The sequence below is a fragment of the Hemicordylus capensis genome, chromosome 4, assembly GCF_027244095.1.
Source record: "Hemicordylus capensis ecotype Gifberg chromosome 4, rHemCap1.1.pri, whole genome shotgun sequence".
Taxonomy (NCBI): Eukaryota; Metazoa; Chordata; class Lepidosauria; order Squamata; family Cordylidae; genus Hemicordylus; species Hemicordylus capensis.
Window position 1 is genome coordinate 118,842,764 of NC_069660.1, and position 25,989 is coordinate 118,868,752.

The 25,989-nt window shown below is 43.8% G+C and overlaps 1 protein-coding gene across 3 annotated transcripts in view; it reads right to left on the minus strand.

The window, feature by feature from the left end:
- Positions 1–287: 287 nt before the first annotated feature.
- The window catches only part of LPAR3 (lysophosphatidic acid receptor 3), a 61,022-nt gene continuing 35,320 nt past the window's right edge, over positions 288–25,989 (minus strand). For all 3 annotated transcript variants that reach the window (XM_053242804.1, XM_053242805.1, XM_053242802.1), the window contains exon 4: positions 288–4,744. In XM_053242804.1, the coding sequence (XP_053098779.1) occupies positions 4,413–4,744 (332 nt within the window). In that variant the 3' untranslated portion in view covers positions 288–4,412. The remainder of the gene's footprint in view (positions 4,745–25,989) is intronic.

Consider the following 25,989-nt stretch of genomic DNA (forward strand, 5'->3'; position numbering starts at 1 on the left):
ATTGGGTGTGCCATAAAGTCAGTGTCTACCTTAGAGCAAATCGAGGAAATGGCTACAAATCAACTAAGGGGATGAAAGGAAACAGAAATACAAGTGGATGTTGTACAGTACAAAAGTACTTCTAAACACCACAGCCAGCTGGACTCAGACCACAGGATGCCTAGCACCAACAACAAATCCAGACAAAAGGTTGTCCCCAAGAGGTATGGAGAAGAGACAAAGGTCTACTAGGAAGAGTATGGCATCAGCCATAGCATCATAAGCAATAATGCAAGAAGTACAATATATTTCATCATTTTGTTGAAATTTATAAAACTAAACAATCTTAAGGCAAAGATGGCTTTACACTGGCAGAAAGACAATACTTCACATGGATTTATCTGGTACACCAGAATGCAACAAATCCCAGGAACCATGAAGCCATGGTGTCTAGAAATCAAAGCGTGGCACCTAGACAAGAATATTCAGAGGTAGAATTATTTGATAAAAATTGTATTTGTCCCAAGCAGCCCTTTTTCTATTTAAGTATGTTACTTGTAAAAGGAATAAAGAGAAGCCTATTTACCCTCCCCCTCCACAATGTCCACTAATTTTGTCAAGTGTCCATTGACTGACTCCTACGTTTTTGAGCTGGCTCCGAGATCCTAATAAAATTTGTCAAGGCCTGTGGTACACTAATTTCTTCGAGCCTGGCAGACAAGTAGTGTGTGCATTTTCTCATAAATGATTCATGATGGGGCAATCCCTTCCCACAAGTATCTGGGCTTGAAAATTTGGTATATTATGAGTTCAATTATGATGTAAATCAGATGCTGTCATGCCCCCAATTTTGTCTTCAGGAATGTGACAGGATGCTACCCTTCCATCAACCCCTCTGGTGACACTCTAAGCCTCTTCCACATCCCCACAAGTCTCCTTCCTCAATTTCAGTGGCAGCTGGCCTCTCCTCCCCGCCCCATTCTGCCCACTCTGGCATCTGTTATGTGACACAGTGAGGTCATTCACACAATCAAAAACTGTGTTCTACCCAGGTTTGAGAGCTGTGTATGCTCCCAATTTTCAGTTGTGTGGAAGCAAGGTAGGAGGAAAGCCTTGGTTGCTTTTCCTCTTGTCTTGCTTCCACGCAAGCACTTCTACCCAAGTTTTCCTCCTACCTTCTTCCACACAACTGAAAATTGAGAGCACTCACAGCTCCCAAACCCAGGTAGAACACAGTTTTTGATTGTATGAATGACCTCAATATGCCAGGCACAAATGTTTCTGGGAATAAAGTTTTCCCATAAGTCCAATTGAGAGAGCTGTGGACAAGGCTCTGCACAGGCACAGATACCACAGATGTGGCTGCACAGAGACCATGAAGAGGAACCAGCTAAGAAAAGAGTGACAGTAACATAAAGCATAGAGGGAGCCAAACAGCAGAGGGTGATCAGCAGGGTCCAAAGCAGCACAGAGGTCAATGAGGACAAGGACAGAGTCAAGACCTTTGGATTTTGGCAGTGAGAAGATCATTAGTGATGCAAAGGCATTTTTAGTGGAGTGTAGATTATAAGGGGTCAAGAGTGGAGGACAGAAAGTCAAGGCACCAGAAGTAAATCACATGCTTCAGGAGTTCGGAGATAAAAGGAAGATGTGAGATTGCCTGGTAGCTAGAGGGAGAGCATAGGTCAAGGCAATATTTTGAGCATGGTGTGGTTGAATGCAGAAGGGACGAAGCCTGAAGAGAAATGTGGTGGAGGGAGAGAGATGGTAGGACAGAATGGGATCACAGAGGCACATGAAAGAGTCAGATGAGGACACAGCAGAGTTGTCATCCTCTTAAGCAACCTAGGCCATTTCTGGTCTTAACTACATTAAGTAGAAGCCAATGATATAACTAATAGAGCAGCAGTAAGTCTTTCTACAAATATGCTCAATTAGGGTTGGTTTGTTTTTTTGGCAAAGGATGGAGTTTCACTTTTGAGCACTGTTTGCACAATTCCATGCAGCCATCAACTCAAAACACAAGATTATGGATTGGGCAATGAATTGTGCATCACAAAAGATCCATCATTACTTTAAGATATGAATATTTTACTTATCACCAATTGTCCCTAGGAAGACCAATATCAAATTCGATGCAGATCTCAATAGCATGTGCCCAAGTGCTGCTTTTCCAGCAACTATCATTGCAGAAATACTTGAACACATAGGTGACCACTTGCATTCTATGTGTCTGATTGCAAGCCGAATGGATTAAATTACCCTGAGAAAGAAAGATAGCATTTTCACAACTTGCTTTACGTCTGCCTATGTATGCACCAGGTCCAGTCTGGTTTTGTTTTGGGGTTGTTGTTTTTTTTGCTCATTTGTCCTGTTTTTAATATGGGGAACAGACGTGAGGAGAAAGTGCATCTCTCTCCCAGCATAATTTTATTTTGCTAGCCCTCAGTATTCAAATACATAATTTAAAACATGCATAACTTTGAATAAATTAGCAAATGCAAAAAGAAAGTATTTCCTCAGCCCTTGGGATGTAGAAAATCTCCATATGGGTTAGCTGAAAGCACTCTGGTCCCAAGTCCCAATATTGCTCAATTCCAGTGTCTGAAGGTGGTCCCCCAAACAATGAGGTACCCAAACTCAGATACATAGGAATGTAGGAACATAGGAAGCTGCCATATACTGAGTCAGACCATTGGTCTATCTAGCTCAGTTTTGTCTTCACAGACTGGCAGCGGCTTCTCCAAGGTTGCAGGCAGGAATCTCTCTCAACTCTATCTTGGAGATGCCAGGGAGGGAACTTGAAACCTTCTGCTCTTCTCATAATGGCTCCATCCCCTGAGAGGAATATCTTATAGTGCTCACACTTCTAGTCTTCCATTCAAATACAACCAGGGTGGACCCTGCTTAGCTAAGGGGACATGTCATGCTTGCTACCACAAGACCAGCTCTCTAAAGCACTTATTTAAGGCATTGGACCATCACACCAAGCATACCCCCAATCTCTCACACAGTCCACAGGTGATAAAACCACTTAAGAAGTACAGTGTGAAAGTTATTCTACGTGCATTAATTAGGATTTTTTAAAGTGAAATAATATTATGTACAATCTCATGCCTTTGAAGAAATATTTCCAGAGTTCCATCACTAAACTAGGATTAAATCCATAAACCACAAATGAATATATATTATTGTTTATGTTTTTCATCATACCACTTAATATTTTAAATTCATACTTTTTAAAAGCCCAGACTTTTAGAAGCTCGATTGAATAACCAAACTTCCAAAGTTCTTGTGCTAAGCAAAGTAGACATGGGCTTATAATGGCTGTAAAAGAAGACTAGAGGCTTAAAAACAAGGCCATCAATCCACACACAGACTCCTTCAGCTACAGAGGTAGGAGTATTATTAAGAGCAACAGTTCTATCCCTACTAACAAGCCACAGAAGATACAAATGCACAGAACAGCTTGTTATTAGAAGGCCAATTGAGTGCTTATTTCATGCATGCCCTTAATTTATTTTACAAGAGCATTGCTTGCTCACTCCCCTTTGGAAAGGAAGGTGGCACACTTAGAAACCATTACATCGACTTCATATGAAGAATCAAACATAAGCAGGACACATTTTGGCCCCAACTGTCTCTCTTATGCCTGACAAAAATATCTTTATCATAATGCTAAATTGAAGAGCATTGTTACTGCACCACTTAGGAAATTAGACAGCCTATTCCTATATATGTATACTCAGAAGCAGGTCCCACTGAGTTCCTTAGGCAGCAATCAAGCCCCAGTGGGCAGAATATACTTACTGTACTTCAAAGTAAACACACATAGGCTCAAGCTGCAGCCCTGGCCTAGTTCTTACCAAAGTGATCGACTTCAGACTGCAGCTCACATCACTGAATATTCCTCCATACAAAAAAAGAAAAGAAAAAAAGCACTTGCATCCCAAGAGACACCTATTCCGTCAAGGAGAAGGCTAGGCTAGGACTCCTGTCCCTGACACACTAGTTCTTTGTGTGGAAGGATATGTATGTATGTATGTATGTATGTATGTATGTATGTATGTGCATTCAGTCATGTGAGGACTCTTCCCAGACTCTGAAATGATAGAGCCCAGACACAGGTTTACGACCTCAGTGGCAACTAGGCCTCTGAAGAAAGAAGATTCCACAGTGTTGCTTATATTGTGTTTACAAGCTTAAAAGAAACATGATAGGATAAGCTCACACTTTATGTTCCTTCTCATCCCTTCCAGTACATTTTTTTTCTGTCCCGTAATGATTTATAAGACTGTCCGATTTGGGTTTTGGTACAGAAAGCAATATTCTTCTGCAGTTTCAAGGCTCACTGGCTCCAGCTGGTTCTGAGCTCATTCCACTCTCCCTTCCACTGCAATCCACATCTGTGTAGTGGGGGCGGGGAGGGAAGCTCATGTGTTTTCTTTGCCACTGATAGTCCCTTGGCTAATACCATTTTCCATGTATTGGCTAGAAGAATCTATGCTCCTGTTGAGCACTGCAGAGGGAATCCTGGAAGACCGCTGCTCCTGGTTTTTCTCTTCTGAAGAACAGCAGAGCATGCGCCTCATAGTACTCGACATCTCCTCATCTCTGTAAGAATAAATGATGGGATTCATAACAGAGTTCAGCAAGGCCAGGAGAAGGAACCACCTTTTCACATTCTGAACCTCACACTGAGTGCAATTCAAGCCGTCGAGAAGCAGAACTACAAGACCCGGAGTCCAGCACACCACAAAGGCACCTATCAAAGAGAGAAGAGAAAAACAAAGCACAACTGAAATACTATATCTGGGTAACCTTTAACCATCCTCTGCAATTGTAAACATCATGAAATGTGTGGGCTTAAGACTGTCAAAGAGAATTACTACTTCATACAAAGCAAAATTCACCTATGGAATTTCTTGCCACAGGATGTTCTGGCCTCAATTATAAATGGCTTTACTCCTGCTCTACACTTCCTCAGTTTTAAAAGAGTACACTCTGGCACCATGGCTGAAGAGCTTTGCCACAGGTCTGTAGATGCTGGAACAGCATCCCACTAGCCCTTGTTCACAACTACTAATCCCCAAAATAGTGAGGAAGGATCTCAGCTTGTTTTTCCTCCCTCCCTCCCTCAAAATTCTGTCCCCAAAGTGGCTTTTAACACCATCTCTCGTAGGGTTGCCATATTCTGGCTCTCCAAATCCAAGTACCCAATTTGCATATTATGTAAACTGGCTTGCAAATAATTTGCATATGCAAAATAGCAGCTGTACTTTCCAGTTGACTTGTATTTGCTTTGGATATCTACCAACAGTAGTTGGGGAAGAGATCTTCGCCTGACCATTTTCCTTGACATATTAATAACAGAACAACAACAACAACAACAACAACAGCACAGCTTTTAAATTAAGGCTGCAATTCTGTAAACACTTATTTGAGAGACAATCTGACTGAAACCAATGGTGCTTATTTCTAAGTAGGTATGCATTGAATGCAAAGCCAAGGAAGTCCTTAAACATTACAATATACAGCCTGGTAGGCAGGTAGTGATTCACATCAAAAGCAAGCTATACTCTCAACTGCCCGATAGAGATACCCTGGTGATAACAAACAAGGCAACAGTCCTCAGGGGATTACTGTACTTGTGAAAGTGAAACCCTCCCAGCTAGCCTCCTGTGCACTTCCTCTCTTAATCCAAGTCCAGCGGTTGAGCAGAATAGTGACTGCATGTTTTGCTCCTAACTCTGCTTCTACAAGGGCTAGATATTAGCTTTAAAAGAAAGAAAAGAAAGCAAGCTGAAATCCGGGTGAAAATGGGTGGGTTAAGCAATTCGAGTGAGATGCTTAAAATCCAGGTGATACTCGGAATTCCGGTGGGCATGGCAACCCTAATCTCTTGGAGCATTCACTTAACAAAATGTCCACTATTGCACAGAGGTGCAGGGGAAGTTTGAGGAGCAGCTCCTCACTTAATATTTCTTTGGGGTGGGGCAAGGGGCAACAGAGGAAAGATACATTGGTGGGGGGGGAGAAAAATATGTTTTGGGACTGAAGATGTGAGTTATTAGCTTTTGTTGTGGGGGAGTTCAGTAAAATGGGGGGGGCTTCTCAGATGCTTAGGAGGAATCTGCACCCCTGCTTCATTTACTTACTCGATGTATAGACTTTCTTGCAGCAATAACAGCTCTCAAGGCAGTTCACAATAAATGGAAATCATAACAATGTGAGTCATGGGTGTTGCTCTGTGATGACACAACAAGAAAAAAAAGATGCCCTCCGCCGCCCCCAGTCGCTTCTCCAGGGTCCTGCTGCCTACCATTTCCAACAGGATGCTCTCAAGACAGGGTCTAGTGGCACTTGCCACATCATGCAAAGTCAAAAACAGACAGAAAGGAAAAGCAAACAGAAGGCAGTGGAGAAGGTAAAGAAGAAGATAAGGAGGAGAGAAAACAGCAGCCAGGTACATCTCCTTGCTACCTATAATGCACAGCTTCAAGCAAGAGAGGCCAATTTAATGGTTCTTTCTAGGAAAGCTACTTCAGCCGTAGGTCCTGCTGAGCAGATTCTATCTGCCACAGGTGAGCAAGATGGGAGGACTATGCTGTGTATCGCCCTCATTCCAGTGCCCACAGTGCCAGTTTGTCAGTCTGTGCTTCTCAGTCCATAAAGACAAAGAGAGAAGCACTACGCACAAACCAACACAAGCTTAGCCCAAGCCACAATTGCTGCCTAGTCTACAAAAATAGTAAAATTACAGCTCTGCACAAAAAAAGCAGGCTGTAGATGACACACAGAGGAAATGCTGCTCTTTTCCCCCCAAGTCAAAGCTTACAATTTGGGAATGGTTTCCCCTCCCCCAAAAGTATGCAAATAAATAAGCATTTCAGCAATTATGCCTATGAAAATAAGGAAGCACTCCCCTGGTAATCTGGGTAACCCTAGACCAGACCAGATTTTAAAAGAATGAATCAAGCATGACCCCAAAATGCAGTTTTCTAGTATATAAGTCACGTCAATACTAAATAATATTGTGGCCAATGGAAGGTTTTTGGGCAGGGATCAGTTCAAATTCCATTTCAGCTGTAACCTTGTTATGCAGTTCTGGCAAAGCCCGTCAGGTCCCTATTGGCAAAATGGGAACAATGAAAGTTGTCCAGGTTATGAATGAAAGATGAAAGATCAAAGCTATGCAAAACAAGTCCCAAATGCTTACATTACCTGCTACATTAGCACAGAATTTGATATTTGGCATTAAACTCAGCAACAGACATCCACACTAAGGAAGCACTAATGCTACCTGAGAAGCAGTGGCTCTTCTGATGGCTTGCTGTGGGGAAGGAGACAAAATTCAACTACTTCCCCTTGCCCTGGAAGCACTCTGTGCCACATGAAAATATGTCCCTGAGGGTCACGCAGTCCTCAAGGAAATATTTTTGTGTGGTACAGAGCACTTCTGAAGCAAGGGGAGATAGCTGAAATTCACATCTTCCAAGCAAGCGCCAGTGCTGCATAACTCAGGAAACCATTGGATGTGCGGCCATTTCCCCTGAAGCACTGGTGCTTCCTTAGTCTGGATAGTCAGAGTCCAGAACATTTTCATTTTAAGGGGCTTATCTGGATGAGTCAAAATGTGCCCCATTTTAGACTTTGTGAAATGTTCCCATAAAAGGACAACTACAGGTACACTGTATGTAGTCCATGCTAAAGAATGGAGGTACGTTACCTATGGGATGGGGACTAGAGGATAGTCTCAAATAAAGGGTCACATGAACTGTTTTGTTGAATTGCCAACTGTGTGCTGCAGCCTTGGTGTGCAGGAAATACATAGAAGCTCTTCTCACGATCCGTGAGAAGAGCTTCTGTTGGGCTTGCGGGGAGAGCAGGCTTAGCCCACGGTCCCCGCAGATGAGCAGCTGCTCGTAGCTGGGCAGCCAGATTGGCCACCCTCACAGCTGCCGGCTCCGTCATGGAGCCAGCGGGGGCTGTGGGGATCGGGGGCCGCGTGGCCCCCTAAGTTCCAGGATGCCCTGCGCAAGTGTGTGAGGCATCCTGGAGAGACCCCCCAAGCCCAAGAGGCTGCTTGCAGCCTCCCAGTTGGGGACCTACTTGTGTGTTGCCACGTGCTGCGGCGACACAAGAGCAAAACAAAAAATGAGGTTAAAAGAGCGCTCACTCCGTTAACCTTGTTTAAGGGGAGGAGGAATTAGGTGGGCTAGCCGACTTGGGAGCACCAGGCTCGCCTGCAAGCCCGGTGGTTCCCACAGTTCCTGGAAAGTGGGCTAAGGGAGCTTAGCCCGCTTTCCAGGGATCGTGGGAATAGCCTCATAGTCTGCTAGCAACAGGAGAGGCAAAGAGAGCCAGTCTGAAGTAGTGGTTATGGTGCCCAGCTAGAAAAGCAGGAAGACCTGATTTTAAGTCCCCACTCATCCATGAAACTCACTGGGTAGCCTTGGGCCAGTCAAAATATCTAAGCCTAACTTACCTTACAGGGTTATTGTGAGGAAACGTGGGGGTAGGAGAACCATGTATGCTGCTCTCAACTCCTCTGAGGAAGGACAGGATGAAAAAGTAATTGATTAATACAGACTTCCTGAAATGGCACCCAGTGCTGTGCAGCTCCTACAGGAGACTAGCCTTGTTGGTTTTTGCAATGGCATGAGTGCTTGTGTGCTTTGTATTATAACAAATGATATAAATAAACACAGTGTGGTTTTCTTTAAGTCCCCACAATGGTCTGTGGCTTACATAGCCAGTGATGTCACAGACATGGTCCAATAGGCATCTACGACACTCACATAGGATACTGTTTAAGAGAATGGGTACAAGTAACTCTGATCTGTAGTACCAGTTATTTACTAACAGAGTGGTCTGCAAGACAGCTCATTTTTCTCAGAGCACAATGATTCAGTTTTATTACTCTCAGAGAACCTGACTGAATTGGGAGCTTGGAAGAAAGTAAACCACCAGAGGGTTCACCCTGAAAAGACACGGGATTTTGTCAGGCTGAAGGCTGTTGAGGAGGAAGCTGCAGTGCAGAAGAGCTATTGACTGGAAAAGCAGTTGAGATATTGATGCTGTCAGATCACAAATACATTAGCTGTGCAGATATGAGAGATTTTACAGCTGAATTGCACATAGATTTCCCTAGTCTATATCATTCCTACTAGGCCACCAAACTCTGTTTGAAAGATCCACAGTTTTAGTTTCTGTATCTTTTTACCAATGAGTTCTTCAGACCAAATAATCAGTTCTCAGTTGCCTCATTTAGAGCAACTACATTTTAATAACTTCCTCAAGAGCCACCCAAATAATTTGTACTCTATCAAACTGTCTTTGTACACTATGCAGATTTATTTGAAAAGAGTGTTTTGATTTAAAGTCACATTTCTGCTCAAATAAAGGCATGTTTGGACAGACCTCTAAGCACAGTTCACCTTAGCAAATTGAAAATCCTGTGCTGGCATGCCTGGAATTCATATCCTTCAAACCACCCCCCCCCTTTCCTTTTCAAAAGGTTGATTTGCATTTTTAGCCTGCTGCAAGAGCATGGAAGCCTCTCTGACATTAAACACTATCTTGCTGGATCAGATCATCTAGCCTAGCACTCTGTTTCCATCAGGAGCCAACCAGATGCCTCTTGAAAAAGGGCATGAAAGTGAGAACTATCACTGTTTAGTCCCCATTATCTTGGTTTTCAGAAGAATTATTATGCTTCCTCTGTTACCCACTTCCCCAAGCGATGGAAGGTTCCAGGAGGTTGTAGTACATCTTGGATTCTGGTTTTTCTTGGAAAGAGAGTCACTGCAGACTCTTTGTAAGATTTGGTTTGTTTACAGAATACACAGATTGAGCATTGGATGGAGTTGTAGAATAGCAGAGCATTCCAAGAAGTCAGCAACAGGTTACATCAGAGAGCCAAGACTCTGCATCCTAAGATGCCTCCCCTGCCTGCTTGGCTCATCTAGACCCTTAAAAATCCTCTCTCTCTCTCTCTCTCTCTCTCTGCCTCTGCTAGAAACTACCTGGAATTTCTTTCAGTGACACACATACCTCCAGGGGAGAGGGAAAAGGGGATGAGGCTCATCTTCCCATGAGCTTCAGCCATCAGGTGGGAGAAATGTGACACTTGCAAGATTCCAAATGACTTGCTTTTGAAATTCAAGAACATGCTCTGCACCATCAAGCAGTGATGCTATCCAGCTGATCTGCCATTGTAACGGTATATCGCTTCTGTCACAATAAGTTTTAATTTGGCTCTGATAACTTAACTAGGACATTTCCTCCATGAATTTATCTATCAACAACTAATTCAGTTTTAAAATCAGCTAGATTGGGGACATCATTACCACATAATTGAGTAGTGAATGTCATGTGTTAATAAGCACTTCATTTTCTCAGCCCTGAATCTACTTAAATAACCTTGAATTCTACTATTATAAGGGGAGGGGGGGAATCTATTTTATAAACCTCTACCATATCCCCATTTGCTTTAACCTTTCTTCATTCTTTGTAGGAAATGAATGTGGAGAGAAAGAGAGAGAGAGAGAATATTTTAAACTAGATAAGTTTAATAACTAGAGTTATTTTTGACACTAAAACAAGATATACTTTTTCCACATACACACCCCAGAGCAAGCATAGCACTTCCTATGTAAATCGGCTGTTCACCTTTAGTACTTTCCTGGCTTTAACAAAACCTTCAAATTTAGACCTTAAAAAAAAAAAAAGCATAACTCTTAAACCAAATTTTAGCTTTCTAAAACAGCTTGCATACCCAGCAGAAAATTAAATTGACCTGCAGAAAGCATATAATGATGACAAACAAGACACAGGAGACCATGAAATCACTTAATATGAACTTCTCACAAGCTAGCTCAGGTTTGTTATTTCCACACACACTATGCAATTACTCTTCTTGGAATGAATCAGTGCTATAAACTTTGGGGGAAGTAGAGGCGCGGGTGGGGAGAGGATCAAAGAGGGAGAGTGGGGCAGGAAACAGCAAAAACCACAATAATAGAAGCTCAGTTGGAATGTATACCAAGCAGGAGGAAAAGTGCCACCAAGTTCAGGAGGACACCAGCATGGCTAACAAGCAGAGTCAGGGAAGCTATAAAAGGGAAACAGAATTTCTTCAGAAAATGGAAGTCCTGCCGAAATGAGGAGAACAGAAAGGAACATAAACTCTGGCAAAAGAAATACAAGCAGACAAAAGAAAGGATGCAAAAAGAGAATTTGAGGAGCATATAGCTAGAAATGCCAAGGAGAATAATAAAAATGTTTTTAAATATTTCAGAAGCAGAAAACCTGCCAAGGAGGCGGTAGGGATGTGACAGGAACAGGTCCAGAGGCCATGATAGAGCTTTCCATCCTACAAAACTTTGAATGAGACAGAGGTTTGGAAGGCTGTTTTAGTAAGCACAGCCTTAAAAAATACAAAAGTCTACCTGGTGGCAGCAGTGAAGCTTAGGATCACAGGTCTGGTTGAGACCGGGCCGTGACATGTAGTGGCAGCACAGTGGGATCAGTGACAACAGGTCTATCAATGGCTACTAGATGGTGGCTATAGGCCACCTCCAGCCTCAGAGTAAAGATGCCTCTAAATACCAGTTGCAGGGGAGCAACAGGAGAGAGGACAAGCCCTCAGTTCTTGCCTGTGGGCTTCTCAGAGGCACCAGGACGTCTTTCACACTTGGTTTTTAGCTCGCATTTCCTTTGGAATGGAGATGTGCATCCACATATCAGCCAAATTTACCCCAAAGTCCCTGCCAGCTATCAGAGAGCACTTCACACACAATTTGGGTTTTCCATCACACTTTAGAGTGTAGCCCGATTTATATTTGGATTTAAAAATCTGCTTTTTGAGTTGGTTTTGGGGGGCAACTTCAAACTCGCAGTAAAGCCACGCAGAAAACCTGCAGTAAAGCCTGACATCTGGGAAAGCTCCTGCTGGACCACTGTGTGAAACAGGATGCTGGACTAGATAGGCCTTGGGCCTGATCTAGCAGAGCTCTCCTTATGCTCTTATGTAAATGGAAAGAAGAAGTGGGCCATTGGACTCTCGCTCTTCTTACAAAAGCATCTGTTCACATGGCAGGTCACTAGGACTGGGGAGACCTGAGTTCAAATCCCCATTCAGCCATGAAACTCACTGGGTGACTCTGGGTCAGTCACTTATCTCTCAGCCTAACCTACTTCACAGGGTTGTTGAGAAGATAAACACTGCTCTGGGCTCCTTGGAAGAAGAGCGAGATATAAATGTAAAATAAAAATTAAAAATAAATGTCAGAATAGTAACATTGACATACAGATCAATGGGACTGCCACCGCAAATAATTTCTGTCCAGCATTAACTAAATTTCTCCACTATTTACTGCCTCTCTTGAGTATACCTCCTGGAAAAGATCTGTATTTTTCTAAAGAAATAAGGAAAGATGATAATTTTCAGTGGCATAAATGGCCGGGGGGGGGCACTAGCGGGTAAATAAAAGGAATGCTTCTAATTGTTAGCCCTTCAACAGAAGATAAAGAAGTGGGGAAACTGGTAAAAATTTGGAGTCATTTCTAATCATGTCTCCCAGGAAGCTGGAAGGGAAATATGGAGTGAATTTTTGTAGAAGCCACCACAAACAAATGGGTGACAACTGGAAAACAAAAGCTGTTTGGAATAAATTGAAGGTATTGGACCACTTGGAATAAGCTGAAGGCACTGTAAATTTCAGCCACAAAAATACGTAGACAGTTCAGTCATTTAAAACACACCGCTAGATTTTAATCTCCAAACATAATAGGAGAAGGAATCAGAAACATCTGAGAGGCAATTGGGATGACGTCTAACCTGAATGAAAATGCTGGTCTCCTGAACACATCAATAGGTTATAACTTATTGCTAATGAAGTCTTTATCTGACTCTGCCGATACTATGTTGCAATCAGTTGCGATACAAGCTGGATGAAGCCATGGCAGTGTTATGGGTTTCTTTAAAATAAGCATTAAATACTATTAAATCCTTATTTTCCCACCCAGAGGCAGTAAAACATGCTTGGAACTGTACAAATATGTGCATTAGGGCTTTTCTCCAGAGACATTTGTAATTATGGTTAGCAGTGCTTATTTGAGCAAGGCTGTGCTCATCAGGTATTCATTCTACTTGCTCTTCTACTCAGGTGTATTAAAAACCAAGCAACAAAAACCAAACTGGCCTTAGCTGAAATCAAGTTTTCAAAACTGGGCGAGAGACCTCCCCCACCCCTAGCAAATCTCCTGTCCTGATGGCTGCAGAAATTCAACAACAGAAGCTCTCTTTATCACTGCATAGCTGTGCCAGGGAAATAGAAGATGTTTACTTGTTGAATTTCTGCCTGATGCGACAGGCAATAGCCTTGCCAGGGAGTTATTCGCACGTTGCTTCATGCTGCGGGGTAAATGTTGAGCAAAGCCACTTCAAATTACCCTTGTGGAACTGAGAGAAGTGCCACAAGGGTACTCTTGTGGGTCCCTCTGCTCTCAGGTTTTGTTTTGATGCAAGTTCACATGGCATGCCTACTTCAGGGTAAGTTTGGCTGGTGTGTGAATGCACACACTCTCTTCCGAAGGAGATTTGGTGTAACAGCCCTGTCTGTAAAGCCTCTAGGCAGAAAAAGAAAGTGGCAAGCTTATCCACACTCCAAACGCTCAGGGCAGGATTTTAGGATTTTATTATTATAGATGTTTAAAACAAAAACAGGTTTCCAAGCCTCTGTAACACTCTGTCACACCAGGAATGAATACAATGAATATTTATATATGAATATTTATATACTGCTTTTCAACAAAAGTTCCCAAAGCAGTTTATATATTAAATAAATAAATAAATAAATGGTTCCCTGTCCCCAAAGGGCTCACATTTTTTTCTTTTTTTTTAAGGAACTTGAATGTGACTCGAAGGGTAATTGACCTCGGAGTGACAGGGACTACCTCAATTAAAATATTCACAGAAGCTCAGATTTTGAAGCGAGTCTCACGATCAGTGAGACTCGCCAAAATGAGGTCTGCGGGGGGAGAGGGCTTAGCGCACTCTCCCTGCAGACGATTGCCCGCAGAGCCCTGGGTGGCCGGATTGGCCGCCCACACGACTGCCGACTCCATCATGGAGCCGGCGGGGGCTGCAGGGATCGGAGGCCACACGGCCCCCAGAAGTTGCAGGCTGCCCCGCACAAGTGCATGGGGCATCCTGGAGAGACTCCTGAGCCCAGGAGGCTGCTTGCAGCCTTCCGGTTGGGGGTCTACTCGTGTGTCACCGCACCCCGTGGTGACACACTATCAGAAAGATGAGGTATTGTACAAGTGTTCAGGTATACATGTGTTTGTGTGAACGTTTTAAAAGTGAGCCTGGGAACAGACCCTCTCAACTACAGGTGCAGGTAGAAACTGTATTGCTGTATGTGCATTCAACATGAGTGAATAATTGTATGTGTGTACAGATCTGTATGTGAATTGAACATAATGTCTGACCAGGGCTACACCATTCAGTACTCAGCAATAAGAAGTGTGGTGATTTATGGTGGTTTACTCAGCCGCAAAGGAAAGGTACCTTTACTATCATTTCAGCATTCCAACCATGGAAAACAAGTTCCAGGGCTAGGCCGTAGTAACTCAAATTACACCTTGACACTAAAAATTTAAGATGCCTTAAATATGACAAGCAAGTTGACAAATAGTTAGCAAAACTTTGGCTGGGATTATGCTGGTTCTGGCACCCCACAGCACATCTCCTAATATGTCCTAATAATCCAGAGGCAGGGGAGAGGAAATATATATAAGGAATAAACAGATTCAATTTGGAAATAATTTGATCTTCTGAAGCGGACATGCACACGCGCACACACACACGCACGCACACACACACACACACAGAGTAATTTTGCTTTAGCTTCTCAACCATGCTGTTATCTAACCAAGGCAGCAGTTATGAATATTAGGTCTGTGCAAATTCAGATTCAAAAAATTGGATTTTATCTGAAATTGTTCTAAATCAGTAAAATCCAAATATGATTTTTTAAAAAATCCTTGGATCAGTAAAGTCAGAATTAATTCTAAAATATCAAAATTAATTTTGGGAATACTTCAGAATTTTTGAATTAGCAAAATGGAATAGGATCCCACCCCACCAGAAATGAATGTGGAAACTGGCGGGGGGATTCATTAAAAATCATCGCTTGGTCCTAGAGTCTTGAAACTTGCCACACGTGGGAAAGGGGGCGACTTTGAAGACAATTGGTCAATTATCTGATTTTTGGTGAATTTTTGCTGGTTTTGTAAAAATAGCTAAAAATTAGGGATGTGCATGAATCAGTTTTTGCGGTTTGATTTGAATTTGAATTGAATCAGCCTGATTCGATTTGAGCTCAAATCTGTTGCCCTTGAATCTGGGTCAATTCGATTTGGATTCAATTCAATTCAATTCAAATTTGAATCAAGGATGAATCAATTTTACCTCGAATCTGGTAAACATCCTCAAGAGTGTTTTGATTTAAGGATGACTCACTCAAATCACCTAGATTCGAGTTGCATCGATTTGGCGACAAATCAATTCGCACATCCATACTAAAAATGGCGAAATCTAGTTTGTTTCATGTCAGAACTTTACAAAAACTGATAAAACTAAAGACTCTCCTTGAACCATCATCCCATCAGCATCCTGAGGAATCTGCCCATTGCCATCATCAAAAGGGGTAACAGCATGCCCCTTTTGCTCCCCGCTTTTATATTTATGGAACGGATGGGCATACAGTTAAGAAATCTGGTACACATCAAGTCCACATTGGATGGGCTCTGTGTACCCACCCCCACCCCGCAAAGTTATGGGTCAATCCACTGATTTTTGGTGAATTTTTGAATTTTTTATTTTAAAAAGACGTACGTTTTGGGTGGTATAAAAATATGTTAATAAAATAAAATGGCTAAAAATGGTAAAATTTCACTTGTTTCAAGCCAGAACTTCTGAAACTGAAGAATGTCCTTGGACCATCATTCCACCAGCATGTAGAGGAATCTGCCTTTTGCCTTCATCAAAAGGGGTAATATCATGCCCCCTTTACTCCCCCTTTTATATCTCCTGAATGGATAGGCATACAGTTATGAAATCAGGCACACATGAAGTCCACGTTGGCAGGACTCTGTTGTTTTTTTCAAGACTATAGATAACTCCTTTAATTTTGGGAGGGGGAGATTAAAAATAGAAAAAAATGGATTAAAATGGCTTCTTTAAAGCCAGAACTTTGTACCTGAAATTGCATCTGAAGCCCTTCCTAGGATTATAATTCCATCCTCATGTGGAGGAAAAAGGACACTCCTTTTAAAATATATATATTAATTGTTGTCTTCCCCATTGCAGAAGCACACAGTAAAAGTGAAAGTACTTCGAATGTTTCTGTTTTTGAAGTTTGTGGCTTTGAGACTGAGGTGTTTTTCAAGTTTGTTTTTAGTTTCCCCCCCTCTCCTTCAATGTTACTTAGGCTTTTTTTAATATATATATATATATATATATATATATATATATATATATCTGGTGCCACCAATGATGAAGCCTATGTAACTCTTGTGGTTTCTTTTAGGGATGTGCATGGAATGCCATTTGTGTTCCGTTCTGAGCTTGAAAAAAGAATTACACAGAATCCATCCAATGTGAACTGTTAAGTTGGAATTCAAATTCAGATTCTGAATCCAATCTGATATCCAACATCACCAGAGCCCATAGAATCCAAATCCAATATTGTCACATTTGGATTGGGTCTAATCAAAATCCAAATTTTCTGAATGCGCACAGGTCTAATGAACATACAAATCTGACTTTTACTGAAACAGTCCAGTGGTTTGCTTAGTGCAGTGCTGTCTACTCTGACCTTGCAGCAGCTCTCCAAGATCTCAAGCAAACGTCTTACCCAGCCCTGCTACCCAATAAGGCCATGCACATGACTGCTGGGCAGACAGTGGGGAAGGATCTGCGAAACCTTTGTTTGTTTGTTGGAGTAATAGTTTGTCCTATCCTAAAACCTTGGTGCAGATAACAGAATAATAATTACCCCACCGTACCCCTGGCCTTCAAAAGTCAGTTTGAACAAAAACACTTTATGTCATTTTAGAAGACTGCATAAAGCTTTGTTAAATCTCTAGAGAAGGAGAATTCCAAACCTGAACAGCTACCAAGAGCACTTATCTGTGTACTCTTGTGGATATGAACTTGTATTTAGTGAACATGGTCAGAGGGACATAAGAGAGCCTTTTCAGTTGATTTCAAAGGTTGTAGTGGACTATAGGGATGGACACAATTCTTAGAGCATGCTGGGGCTAGGATGTTTAGGGTGTAACCTTCAATTGGGCCCTAAAGATCTGGCCAGCACCACTACCTTGGTAACATCCAGACTAAACCACTATAATATGCTCTACAGTGAGCTGTCTTTGAACAGTGTTTGGAAATCACAGCTAGTTCAGAATGTGGCAGCAAGAGTGTTCAGTGGGGCATATTACTCTAATTTTGTCAGTCCCACTGGCTTTCAGTTGGATTTTCAGTTTCAAGGGTTCTCAGCCTTGAGTCTCCAGATGTTGATGAACTACTACTCCCATCAACCCAATAGCCTTTAGCCATGGTGACTAGGGATGATGGATGTAACCCAGCCACATCTGGGGACCCTAACCCAAGGTGAGAACCCTTGCCCTAAATGGACTGAGGTCAGGATACATTAAGAACAGCTTTCTGCCTCATGAAACTACCTGTTCACTTCTGGAGCCCTGTTCCATACCCCACCACCACCTGATGTTTGATGGATAACTACATGAGATAGGGCCTTTTTACTGGTGCTGCCAAAATTGTGGAACTCTTCCAAGGAAGACTTATTTAGCTTCCTCACTAAAGGAACTGAAACGACAGGTTAGAGAGTTTATTATTTAGGAGAGCATTTAGTACAGAAGGCAGTTAAGACACAAGGACAACCATGTGGCTTTGCTGGCTTTTTCTTTTTACTGCTGTGGATGTTATGTTTTATTATGGTGTTGTGGTTTTTTTTGGGGGGGGGTTAAATGATGGTAATGGTGATGTTGATTGTTAAGCCATCTTATGGACATGTGAGGAGGAAAAGTGGGTTATACCTATTTTAAATAATAAACAAGCAAACAAATTCAATTGACCAGGAAGAAACCAGTGCAACATGCTCCCGCTGAACCATCCTCTTCAGAAGGTGGGCCACAATGTTTTGCATCAGCTAAAGCCTCCAAATGGTCACCAAGACAACCCTACATAAGGATCATTATAGTAGATTAATCATGAACTGGCTGATCTGGAGAAGAGCATCTGCGCCCCAGTCCTTCCACCCCTACCACTTTTTTGCTTGCCACCCCCACCACATTCTTCCCAGCCACCCCTCTTCTTCTCCCCCCGCCCACAGCTTCTGCGTCCACCTGCCTGCCAGGCACTTTTGCCATTTGCAACCGCTTCAACCAGCTGCCATTTCGCAGCCGCACGTCAGCTGGGCCCACTCGCCAGTCAAGGCCACTGCAGCCACTCTGGCCACTCGCTTGCAGGGCCTGCCCACCAGTTGCAGCCGCTCTGACCAGCCACGGTTGCCCACCTGCCAGACCCACCTGCCGTTTGTGGACGCCCATCTGCTGCGCCCGCTCACCGGCCGCGGCCGCTCACCTGTCTACCAGCCGCCCGTCTTCTCCCTGCTCCCCCCAGTGGCTGACTATCCACCAGGCCGCCACTTCCCCCCACAGCCGGCTATTCACCAGGCTGCCACTTCTCTCCGCCCCCCCCCCCGCCCCGCGGTCCCCCGGTACTAATCAGCAGCTCTCTTGTGAGAGCTGCCACGCATGGGATTAGTAATGGGTGCACCTAAGAGAATTAAATATATAGATGTATGGAAGATTGTCTGCACATGTAAGAGACTGAAGTTAGTACTACCACTGCAACCTGGGTATCCAGGCTCAGTAACGAATCCAAGAGCATCCCAAGGCTGTGAACCTGAGTGATAAGAGGGGACTGAAAGTCATTGGTGATGAGAATCTGGAGCCACCACAAAGTTACATAGTCTGTCAATAGTCATTATTTCAGTCTCATCTGGTTTTAGTTTCTGTCCCCAACAGCAGTCAAGCCACAGAGAGGACACCAGACATACAGTGTGAGAAAAGGATGGAAAGGAGAGGGTTGGGTATCATCAGTGTGCTATCACTTTGGAGATCATAGTCCTCATGCTCCTGTCCATGTGCTCATTCGATGCAAGGAGCACATGAACCTGAGTGGCACCCAGGACCTGGTGCATGAAGTCAGTATCATGGACCATTTAGGGAACAGTGACCATGGTACGATCAAATTCAACAAAGATGCGGGGAGAGAATCACAGAAGAAGTCTAACACAGACACTTTGAATTTCAGAAGAGGAAACTTCTATAAAATGAGGAGTTTGGTGAAAATAAAACTGAAAGGGAAAATCAGGAGAGTCACTTCGCTCCAGAATGCATGGAGTTTATTTTAAACCACAATATTAGAAGCACAGTTAGAATGTATACTAAAAGGAGGAAAGGTACCACCAAGTCCAGAAGGATGCTAGCATGGCTAACAGGTAAAGTCAAAAAAGCTATAAAGGGAAAGAAGACTTCCTTCAAAATTTGGAAGGCCTGCCCAAATGAGAAGAACAGAAAGGAGCATAAACTCTAGCAAAAGAAAAGCAAGGTGACAATAAGGGAGGCGAAAAGAGCAAATTGCCAGGGCCAGACAGCATCCATCTAAGAGACCTTAAATAACTTAAATGCAAAATTGCTGACCTCCTTGCAAAAATATATAACTTATCCCTACAATCAGGCTCTGTACAGGAGAACTGGAAAGTAGCCAATGCAACATTGATTTTTTAAAAGGGATCAAGGGGTGATCTGGGAAATTACAGGCTGGTTAGCTCAAAATCTGCTCCAGGCAAATTGATGGAAAGCATTCTGAAGGATAAAATCGTTAAGCACACAGAATAACAGGCCCTGCTGGGGGATAATCAGCATGGATTCTGCAAAGGTAAATCTTGCCTCACCAATCTTTTGGACTTCTTTAAGAGTGTCAACAGGTGTGTAGATAAAGGTGGTCCATTTGATATAGTATACCTGGACTTCCATAAAGTTTTCAACAAAGTTTCTCATCAAAGACTCTTGAGAAAACCTATCAGTCATGGGATAAAGGGACAAGTATACGTGTGGATTAGTAACTGGTTGAAGGACAGGAAACAGAGGGTAGGTATATATGCAGAGTTTTCACAAGGGAGGGAGGTAAGAAGTGGGGTCCCCAAAGGATCTGTACTGGGACTGGTGCTTTTTAATTTATTCATAAATGATCTAGAAATTGGGGTAAGCAGCGAGGTGGCCAAATATGTAGATGAAACCAAACTATTTAAGATAGTGAAATCCCAAACAGATACTGAGGAGCTCCAAAAGGATTCCTCCATTCTGAGGGCATGGGCGACAAAATGGCAAATGCAGTACAATGCTATAGGCAACCTTCAGTCTCAGAGGCAGGATGCCTGTGAATACCAGTTGAAGGGGAGTAACAGTAGGAGAGAGGGCATGCCCTCAGCTCCTGCCTGTGGTGGGCCATTGTGTGAAACAGGATGCTGGACTAGATGGGTCTTGGGCCTGATCCAGCAGGGTTGTTCTTATGTAAGGAGGAGAGCAGTGTTGCACCACCTGGCCCTTCACAATGAATGAAATGTCGCAATAGGCCCTAGGTGCACACAACTGGACTATTTGCCACTGGAAACTCTGGAACAAACATGGTTCCCAATTGCATATACCAGCCCTACACATTTACAATTGTAAATCTGTATGGCCTGTTCTTACATTTTGCCCAGCCCATGGAAGCTCTTGGACAAAGCCAATAGCTTTATAATCTTCAGTGCACAGCTAGCACAGTCCTACTAGCTAGCACAGTCCTACTCCCCTCTATGCACTGATTAAGGGGAAGTATGAGGGAAGGAGTCATTCCTCCATATAATTTCATCAAGCAGCCTCAAATGTACATTAAAGGGGGGAGAAGGGAATGGATGGACAGAATGGCAACTGACAGAACCCAACAAGGAACATCCCAGGGTGGTGGGATTAGATAAGTCCAGTGGGTTAACAGCTTGATTCACGAGCTCCTGACCCAACCTGAGCTTCCCCCCACCCCTTCCTGAGCATGCCTTCCAGGGGCTTACCTCCCCACAGAGGGAGAAAAAGATCTCGCAAGAGCCCTACCAACAAGACTCTGGCCAATGGTAATGGAAGATACATTGGAAAGAAGAAGCAAATCAAGAGCAATACTTTCCTCCGCCTCTCAGAGGCAACAGAGGGAGATGCATATGCTGTGAGTACCAAGAACAGATTTACGGCTCTGGGCACGGAGACCCCTTCCCCTTCAGGCAAGGAGGATGCTTCATGCAAGCCAGCTATTAAACAAAGTGCACCCAAGCCATCTTGGAGGACCACTTTGAGTAGCTCTTCATATCAGAGAGATAGAGGCCCGACACTTTCCAGCTATGCATCTTGCCCCTCATTTGATCTAATCACTCAACAACTTAGTGATATCTGCATTATCTCAGCAGAATCCCCGATCGCTATTCTCGGACGGATAAATATTATTACTAAAAAAAAACCCTGGACAGTCTGAGGCAGGCTTTGACCAATTTAGAGCCCAGGACCACCAAGGGGTTAAAAACTAATCAGACTGTGTTGCCACTAACCCCGACCAGCCCCTCCCTTCACATCTGTCTCTGCTTCTTCACGTAAGATGTCACCAGGCTTCTTGGGAATTAATAGCCCAAACTAACTTGACTTGTCCCTAAGCAGGGTCCACCCTGGTTGTATATGAATGGGAGACTTGATGTGTGAGCACTGTAAGATATTCCCCCTAGGGGATGGAGCTGCTCTGGGAAGAGCACAAGGTTCCAAGTTCCCTCCCTGGCATCTCCAAGATAGGGCTGAGTGACTCTTGCCTGCAACCTTGGAGTAGCCGCTGCCAGTCTGTGTAGACAATACTGAACTAGATGGACCTATGGTCTGACTCAGTATATGGCAGCTTACTATGCTCCTATGTAACTTTTGTCGTGTACTTCAAAATAATCAGAGTGTCCTTGAAATTCCTTGTAGTGCTTGTCATAGATGGACAAACCAGAAGGAGATTACTCGCTCTCTGTCCTACCTCTCAAACTCACAACCAGAAAACATTGGCTGAGTCTCGTATTTCTTTCTGCCTGCTCGTCCACATTTCAGAAGGCTATTTCTAACCTTTCAAAATGCAGCACTGGTGACAAAATTGACAAACCAGCCAGGTTGCTTGCTCTGTTATGGCTACAAACTTATTAGTGTTTTTGCAGATCCTGTTATTAGAGATCTTATCTCTGGTCAAGAGATTAATTGCCCTACCATTAAACCAATTAGACCCAAGGACAATAAATCTCCTAGTTGTGGCAAGGCAAAGCAATCCACCACCAATCTGACTAGGGAATTCCAACTCCATACAGCCATTCAGGATGAACTGCATCACCTAAAAAATCAACTGCTTAAAGTTACAGAGGCAGATGGGCTCCCTCTTATCCACCTCTCAAAGGACCAGAAGTCAAATTATGCAGGTCTCTGCCTAATGACCACCAGACTTAACCTTTTCATTTTGAATGGCTCCCTTGAAAATGACCATCCCACCGAGTTCACCTACAGTATCTGGCCAGCTCCAGAATGAGCCTGATTGACTACTTTATCACCTCAGGGAACCTGCTCCCTCTGGTGGAGAGATTTGAGGTTACCCCCAAATTTGACAGTGATCATCTCCCAGTTCTGCTCCTTTTAAAGCCTTTCATTCACCAGTCCCACACAGAGAATCATTATAATCCCCCCCATCTCCTTGGCAGGAGGAGCATATTGCCGTGCTAAAGGGTCCCCACAACTGGATCAAGCACTAAGTGAGCTACTTGCCTCTGACCAACTGCAGTGTATTCAATCATCCCTGCTAACTAATGACCCTGCTGGTGCGCTCTTGGGAGTCCTACAATGCCCTAGTCCAGGAACTACAGCAGTTCCTCTCGTTAGAACTGTGAACCACATGTACAGCATCAGCAGGCCTCCAAGCAGTGGTTTGACAAGGACTGTGTTAACGCCCAAAAAGCCCTTGCCACTACCTATCAAGTCTATAAATCTGGTGCTGGACTGTTGGCCACACAGAATCTCCTTCAGCAGGAAAGACAGTAAAAACTGCTGGCTCGCAAGAAAAGAGGTGCCACAAAAGATTTATTTATTTATTTCATTTATATCCTGCTCTTCCTCCAAGGCGCCCAGAGCGGTGTATTGCATACTTAAGTTTCTCCTCACAACAACCCTGTGAAGTAGGTTAGGCTGAGAGAGAAGTGACTGGCCCAGAGTCACCCAGCTAGTTTCACGGCTGAATGGGGATTTGAACACAGGTCTCCCCGGTCCTAGTCCAGCACTCTAACCACTACACCATGCTGGCTCACAGATGCCTGGATGGGTCTCATTCAGGCCGTTAGATCCAAAGATTCTACCATGTTTTCACATCTTACAAAGCACTCTTCCAGCTACGGTCTAAACCACTTGGATTGCCACATTCACCCAGGTATCTGAGAGAAATACTTTCATGACCTTTACAAAGACCCTGCTGCTGTTTGTGGAAGCCCCGCTTGTGTCATTGAGGATACTCCAGCATGGGCTCCAGTATCAACTTCAAAGATCCACAGTCTAGTCACCCAATTAAAACCAGGGAAGGCTCCAGGGGAGAACCTTATTCTGCCAGAGGCTGTTAAAAATAATCTGGACTGGTGGACCCCTGTTCTGGCATTGCTCCTCACATTCATTCATTCATTCATTCATTTAAAGATTAAATATACCACCTAATCCACAGGGTGGTGTACAAACAAGAACAGCATCTGAGATTATTATTATTATTATAATTAAAGGGCAAACGCCTGGTGGAAAAGAAATGTCTTCAATAAGGTTTTAAAGGCTGAACGGGAGGAGGCAGACTGAATCTGAGAGGGTAGAAAATTCCAAAGTGAAGGGGCAGCAACAGAGAAAGCCCTTCCATGGGTCCTAGTACTATGGACCTCTAAGAGACCAGAGACCAAAAGAAGGGCAACCTGGGAAGATCTCACAGGATGGGACAGGACTGGCCGAGAGAGGCGGTCCTAAAGATAAGCAGGTACTAAGCCCTGAAGGGTTTTAAAGGTGAGAACCAGTAGTTTGAATTGGACCCAGAAACAAATAGGTAACCAGTGCAGCGACCGCAAGTGAGGTGCCACACTATCATATCTCCTAGTGCCCATAAGTAGGTGGGCCGCCACATTCTGGACCAACTGAAGCATCCAGGTCATCATCAAAGGCAACCCCAGGTATTGTGCATTACAGTAATCCAGACGAGAGATGATGAGGGCATAAGTTATCATTGCCAGAGTCTGCTGGTCAAGATAGGGCCGCAACTGGCGGACCAGCAGAGGACTCCCAAGTCGTGGACCACCTCCTTCAGGGGCAGCACAACCCCATCCAGGGGTTTGACAAGATGGCCAAATTCCCAAGGACTGGGGGGGGGGGGGGAAGCGATCATTGTCCCTATATTTAAAAAGGTCAAAAGGATGACCCCACCAATTACAGACCCATTAGTTTGCTCAACACCATTAGTAAGCTTTATGCGAGACACCTATATGGGAAACTTAGGGATTGGCTGGAGCAGGAAAATCTTCTTGCTGAGGAACAAGCGGGACTCAGGGAAGGGTGCTTCACTATCGATCAGTGCCTAGTTCTACAGCACCTTATCGGGAAATACTTTTCCTGAAGGGTGACCTCTCTTTATGCCGCCTTCATTGATCTTAAGGCAACATTCGATTCCATCTTACGGGTCAAATTATGGGAGAAGTTGGAAGCCTTCTCCATTGACTGGTGCCTGCTATATCTTCTTCACACCTTGCATGCAGACACATCACTCAAGGTGAGATGTAGCCTCCAAGGCCACCTCACAAGAGCTGTTACAACTCAGAAAGACGTCAAGCAAGGATGCATTCTGGCCCCACTTCTCTTCAACTTCTACATTAACTCTATGGTGAGCCAGCTCAACAACCCAGATTTCCACCCTCCAAAGCTCGCTGGGAGACACATTGCCATCCTGTTATATGTGGATGATGCAGCTCTCCTCTCAAGGACCCCACATTGGCCTTAGAAGAGAACTGAGGGTCCTGATGCTGTTGGTTTACAGGCAGGGAGGACTGCCTGTAAACCAACTGTCACAAATCTAAAATTATAGCCTTCACCAGGAGACCCAAAATCCATCTTGGCAGATTGAGGGGCATAAGATCGAGAAAGTTGCACGCTTCAAATACTTGGGAGTAGTTTTTTATTCTAGCGGCTCTAGGAAAGCTCATGGAGAACATGTGGCTTTAAATGCCCAGAGAAGTTCCTCTGCCATTCTCAAATTCCTGTGGACAAGAGGAGGCCATTATGTACTCACAGCTCTTGAACTGTTCACAGCAGAGTTGATAGACCAGCTCCTCTATGGTGCTCAACTGGGCCCCTTCCACTACTTTGCAACTCTGGAACTTGTACAATCTAAATTCCTGCGGACAGCGCTCCAAGTACCAAGATGTGTCTCGAATGCCACTCTATGCCTGGAGACAGGCCTGATCAAGCTGGAGGCTAGGGTGTGGGTGGCCATCCTCTGTTATTGGCTCAGACTATCCTTTTGCCCAATTTGTCTTGCCCCCCTAACCCTACACAATGATTACCAATCTAGCTGGATTCGGACCACTGAGACAAAAATAGCTACCCTGGGTCTTTCCTTCCTCCTTCAGCATGGGTTATGACCAGGCGAAAGCAACCATCAAACAGTGCATTATAGACACTGAATGCCAAACCGATCTCAGCAGAGTCCCAAATTTTCATATCAGTGACGGGCTTAGATATTCTGCCTCTCCAGCAGCATACCTCACCCAACTGGAGATTCCAAAGCACAGAAGGGTG